Source organism: Cyprinodon variegatus, unplaced genomic scaffold, assembly GCF_000732505.1.
Source record: "Cyprinodon variegatus isolate N-32 unplaced genomic scaffold, C_variegatus-1.0 Scaffold1430, whole genome shotgun sequence".
NCBI lineage: Eukaryota > Metazoa > Chordata > Actinopteri > Cyprinodontiformes > Cyprinodontidae > Cyprinodon > Cyprinodon variegatus.
Genome location: NW_015151883.1, coordinates 77,232 through 82,868, shown reverse-complemented (window position 1 = coordinate 82,868; position 5,637 = coordinate 77,232). Strand labels below are relative to the sequence as shown.

Sequence of the window (5,637 nt, the reverse complement as noted above, 5' to 3'; positions counted from 1 at the left end):
AAGGTAAAGTCATAATCAACACATAACACAGGCAGGAGGTCACTAAAATCATTAAAAAAGTTTGACGAGGCCTGTAAACATTTAGAAACATAGTTCGTACCGGGCTTTTTACCTGCAGAGCCAAATGTTCAAAAGAGTCAAATTTTCCCAAAAACACCTTTTTACACTTCAGTGAGTCATTAAACAATATTGCCACTTCTCCACCTTTCCTTTCTTAGCCTTCAACACCAGAGGCAAAAAATCTGAAAAAGAAATTATGATCCAAAAACAGCGAAACTAAAGTTCTCTCAAAAAGAATATCAGAGTCAAGCTAGAAGATCTACTCTAATGTGCAGCCACCCAAAGCAGTGAAATTCCAGAATTGCGATGATGCCATGGAGAATATCTGTAGTTTTATAAATTTCAGGATGTGAAACACACGTAAACAAAAGGAATCCAAGTTTGTAACTTTTTTAAAATAAGAGTATTTTCCTTGATTTCAGCAGGTAAGTGAGACACTTTGCAATAGAATTAGATTTTATGTTTACAATAAAAACAAAAACAAATGTGTGTTTTTTAAATATAATCTAAGGGTAAAAATTACATTGCACGTTTACCTCATTTACATGCTGAAGTTGATACTTTTAAAATAATTGTTTGGGCAGTGCAAAGACAATATATATTACTATGACATGGGTAAACTGTCACGTAAGGGTTTAATTTTGGGAGCGATTCGATACCAAATATGAAATATGTATATCATTTCCATTCATTACTCAGAATTATATATTTCAGGTGTTTATTTCTTCTAATTTTAAATATTAAAACTGAAATCTAATGACACTTTAGAATATCAGAAAATGTAAATATTTTGAAAAGGTCCAATGCTGAAGACACATGGTGCCAGACACTAATTAACTAAAAACACATGCAAAGGCCTTTAGAGTCTCTCATGTACTGTAGTTCTTTAGGCCACATCATAGAGAAGACTTGGCGGGACTATTGACTCGCAACTAGACACCTTACAAAGGGAGGGCAGGGTTAGGGGGGGGGTCATTCCTAAAGAGACAAGCTGTTCACAGAGCTCTGTGTACAAGCACATCAGTAGAGGAGAGGAGTTCAAGTGTTCAATCAATAGGGATTACCAACCCTGGAGATGATTGTGAGACAATACCGATTCAAGAATGTGGGTTGGATTCACAAAGAGTATAATAGAGCATAAAATTAGTATTTACCCAGATGATGTATTACTTTACTCTCTCAAGTAATTAGATTACTAGAATCTTTCTCAAAAGTCTCAGATTACTCTATAAATTAGTCTAAATCTACAGTATATTACTACCAATTAATTGCTCTCTACAGAATCTCATAGGCCTACAACTGCAATCAAGAAATATCAAATATTTGGGAATTTCTGTGTCACATAAATTATCTTATTTACCAAAATGATAGAAGAGGACCTAGAAAGATGGAAATCGCATCCAATCTCCCTTATGCGTAGGGTAGCCTTAATTAAAATGATGGTCTTACCTAGAATTAACTACTTATTTTCAATGATCTCCAATAAACCATCATCCGACTCGTTTAAATCTCTAGATTCTTCCATCTCTAAATTTCTTTGGAAGGATAAACCCCCTCGTATCAGCTTAAAGACATTACAGAAAAATAAAGACAGAGGGGGACTAGATTTACCTAACTTCCAAAACTACTACTTAGCAAATAGATTACAATACATCTCTAAATGGATAAAACATAATCCCTTAGATTAGCCCTGGATAGACACAGAACAGGAAATATGCAGTAATATTTCAGATTTGCCGTTTATTAGCTCCAATATCAAGCAGCACTCATGTTTTAAAAATATTAATATCAGCTCTTCCCTGACAGCATGGTGGAAATTTCTTAAAATAACGAAGTCATCACTTATCCCGTGGAGTTGTACACCTATCTGGAATAACCCTGACATTCTACAAAACAATAATATGATAAACTTTCCATACTAGAAGAATAAAGGTATTAACTATCTGGCTTATTTAGGAGGGGTGAGGAGACTCTGTTTGGTTAGCCTGTGCAAGACATTTGGGCGCCCCTGTCCCCAGGGGGGCTTTTACTTGGGGCTGTTTGGTCCGGGTGGGAGGCCCGAAGCAGGAACTAGATGGATTAGTGTGGCGACGACACCGCTCCCCTCCCCCAATACGGATTTTAGGTTCCCTTATTGGGTCATCTGCTAATCCCGGAACCGGCCACGGGCGTCAGTCCTCAGTCCTGGGATTATTGGATGTGAGTGTTATGTGTGAATCTGCGTCTGCATGTTTTTTTTTTGTTCCTCTTCACAGAGACTGTGTTGGCAGTGGGGGCACTAGGGTGGGAAGGTGTGATTGAGGCTGTATTTTTTTTGTTTGTTTTGTTGTATTTTTCAGGTTGGGGTCTGAACTGCTCCTTCTTCCGAAGACCATCTCAAGTCTCCGCTAAGTGCTGAGCCCATTACCCCCATCCTGCCCTTACTCCACTGGATGGTGCCTGAGCTCGCCGGTGCACTGGTGGTGCTCGGTGTTTCGGGGTGGATACCCGGGCGGGTACTCTCCTATTCCTGTTGGCTGCTCCATGGGGCCCGACCAGGGGGCGGGATGCCCCTGGGGGCTCGGGTCCCTGGGGCCCATGGCTGGCTGCAGGCGGAGCCTGCAGACTTGTCCCTGCGGCTCCCGTGGGCTCTAGCGTTGAGGTGGCTGGGGGATTCCTCAGGGCCGTCTCTCCTCCTCCCTTGGTGGGTGGTCGGATTTCCTTGGTTGGCCCCTCCTGGGCACCTTTGCTCTTGGTTTCCCTTTTGGACTCAGTGCTCTGGAGCGGCACATCTTTGACTCTTCACAAACACTATTGAGCATTTTTCCTTTGGATAAACTTGCACAAGTGCACTCTCACAAACAACTACAGGTGCTTGGTTCCAGGTACTTAGAGATTCACTTCCATACAGAAAGCTCATATTCTTATCTTTAGCTTCCACAGTATACATGTCAGATTAAATAATACTAGTTCAGCGATAGTATCAAGGTGTTACTTTATTGTATGTCTTATACTATGTTTGTTGGTTGTGCTGTTCTTTTTACATCTCTTTGCAGGTGATGAAGCAGACTGAAGATCACTTTCTCCCTTTTATCTCCTCTTTCTTTCATTTTTTTACTCCCTATTTTCAGTTTTTCCTTTCCTGTTCTGCTTACATTGCAGTGTCCATATATTCTGTAATACTCCCTGCATGAATTATAATTAAGCTATTTATATGCATAAATCAAGCAGAATACTATGGCAATAGCCTTACTGCTCCACTTGTGAAAGCGAAATCTTTTGGTCTCTTTTTTAGCATCAAAAAAATTATTCTTATTGTCACGTTGCCAGACAGGACGCTGTAAAAAAAAAAGTCACAGAGTGGACTGCAGACACTGCATCAACCGCCATGCATAGCCATATGAAAGACACATGGCTTACAACTGTCACAATGCTTGCATTAAGCCACTCTTGAACATGAGATGATATCAGAAACACCTAAGTTGGGCTAAAGACACTAAGGAATGGACAGCTGCAGAATGGTCAAAGTTCTGTTCTCTGGTGGAAGTTAATTTAGCATCTCCTTTCGAAATACCAGGTCCATAAGTCTAGAGGACAAGACGAGAGGTGCAGTTTTTGTTCTAAATGTCAGTGGTTAGTAATGGTCTGGGGTGCCATGCTTTCTGACCAGCCTTGTGGAGATGTAGACGGATTTGGCACCTGTCAATCTTTATCATTGAGATCTTCAGTTTGGATCAGTACGTCAACCATATGTCAACATTTGAGAGTCAACACAACTTTTACACTAGAAACACCAATTTAAAACTGAAATTTAGGGTCATACTTTAATATCTGTAGCTTGCAGATGTCAGTCTTCAGGAAAGAACAAAGCTTCTTAACTCCAGCATCTTTCACATCATTATAGGTCAGGTCCAGCACTGTCAGATGGGAGGGGTTGGACATAAGTGCTGAAGCCAGAAAACCACAGCCGAGCTCTGACAAATTGCAGCGCTTTAGTCTAAAAAAGAAATAAACATAAGATGAAGCCAACAGGATGATAATGATGTCTGGCACAGATAGCCAGTTCTCTGCCAGAAATCATTATTGTTTGTTAATCATTTTGCTAACCACAATGCTTAAAAAAAGACAATGCAATATATTGAACCAAGCTACACTAAGCAGGCTTTAAGCATTGGCATCGGCAGATCCTTTTCACAGGGGCACGTGCCCCGTTGTGGATCTGCGGTGCCTGGGTATGTCTTGGGCACTGATTTTTCTTTATTAATTTATTTATTTATGCATTAGCAAAGATATATTTTAAGACTGATTCTCAGGCATATGGGGAAATCTACAGAATGCATGCTTGCATTTATTTTTTAAAATAGGCCTATACACTACCACTTTAGTTAGAATTTGATTAACACTAGATGTCCCAGAGAATTCCAGTTTTCCTGCAAGCCCCCCTCCCCTCTTCAAGTTTGTGTATTCACTCTACCTTGCTAACTGTCCTTGTTGTAATGTAAATAACCTGTGACATGACCAGCCCTTCTACATGAGACTGGATAAGGCTGAAACAAACCTTTTTGCAGGAATATCCTAATAATTCATATCTAAATATTTTACTTAGGAAAACCTATTGAACAACCAGATATCATACGGGTCCTAGTTCCTGAGCTGAGAACAGGTCATAACCAGCTTTTCCAACAAGGCAAGGCAGAGCCTATTTATATCATCCATTCACCAACAGATTCATTTATATTGCAAAGCTCACTATGTGAAAGAAACGTAATGAATAATTGTATTTTGTCTTGTCTCACCTTTTCATGTCATTCAACATTTCAGCTTAGAGAATGACAAACAGTATGATTTCAGTACTGGAGTAACATTTATTCCACCCAAGGAAAAGCACTACATATGAAGCTACTATTGTCCCATTTAGCAGTTTCTACAAACCCTAGTTGAGTCCTTCCTGCATTTGTGACAGGTATACTTTGTGCAGTGCACACAACGCTCAGTGCTGTGGTTCCTGTTGCAGAGGTTGCACACCTGGCCTGCTTGTAATAACAATGAAAAAATAAAAAAATAGATTTTAGCACATTTTCCCAAAGTAAGAGTTGTAGTATGAACTAGATGAGGTTATCTTTGTGTGCTACAAGTTTGATGGCACTACAATGATCTATAGTGTAATTATTGGCTATTATATGCTTCTAATAACAATGAAAAAAATCAAAAAATACAGTTTGGCCTATCTTCCCAAAGTAAGAAAAAAAAGAATGTTATAAATGTAAATATACAGTCATATGTTTATTTAACAATTTTTATGTATTTATGACTATTTCCTTTTGTTTACACTTGTGTACACAAAATGAAAAATAAATCTGTCTAAGTCATAAGTGATTATTGGCTTTTATATACTTAAGATAACAATGAAAAATCTAAAAAAAAAAAAAAAAGAGTTTAGCACATTTTCCCAAAGTAAGAGTTGTAGTCTGATCCAGATGAGGTTATCTATGTATCCTACAAGTTTGAAGGCAGTACAATGATCTATAGTCATCTAGAGTCATTGCTCATTTTATACTTATTCAAATAATAAAATAGGTGTCATTTGTCATTTAGGCT

At 38.8% G+C, this 5,637-nt stretch overlaps 1 protein-coding gene across 1 annotated transcript in view; it reads right to left on the bottom strand.

Annotated features, from left to right (window-relative positions):
* LOC107103360 (NACHT, LRR and PYD domains-containing protein 12-like) overlaps nucleotides 1-5,637 on the bottom strand; it is a 65,647-nt gene that overhangs the window by 5,861 nt on the left and 54,149 nt on the right. The window contains exon 6 of the mRNA XM_015403034.1: nucleotides 3,863-4,036. Within this exon, the coding sequence (XP_015258520.1) occupies nucleotides 3,863-4,036 (174 nt within the window). The remainder of the gene's footprint in view (nucleotides 1-3,862; nucleotides 4,037-5,637) is intronic.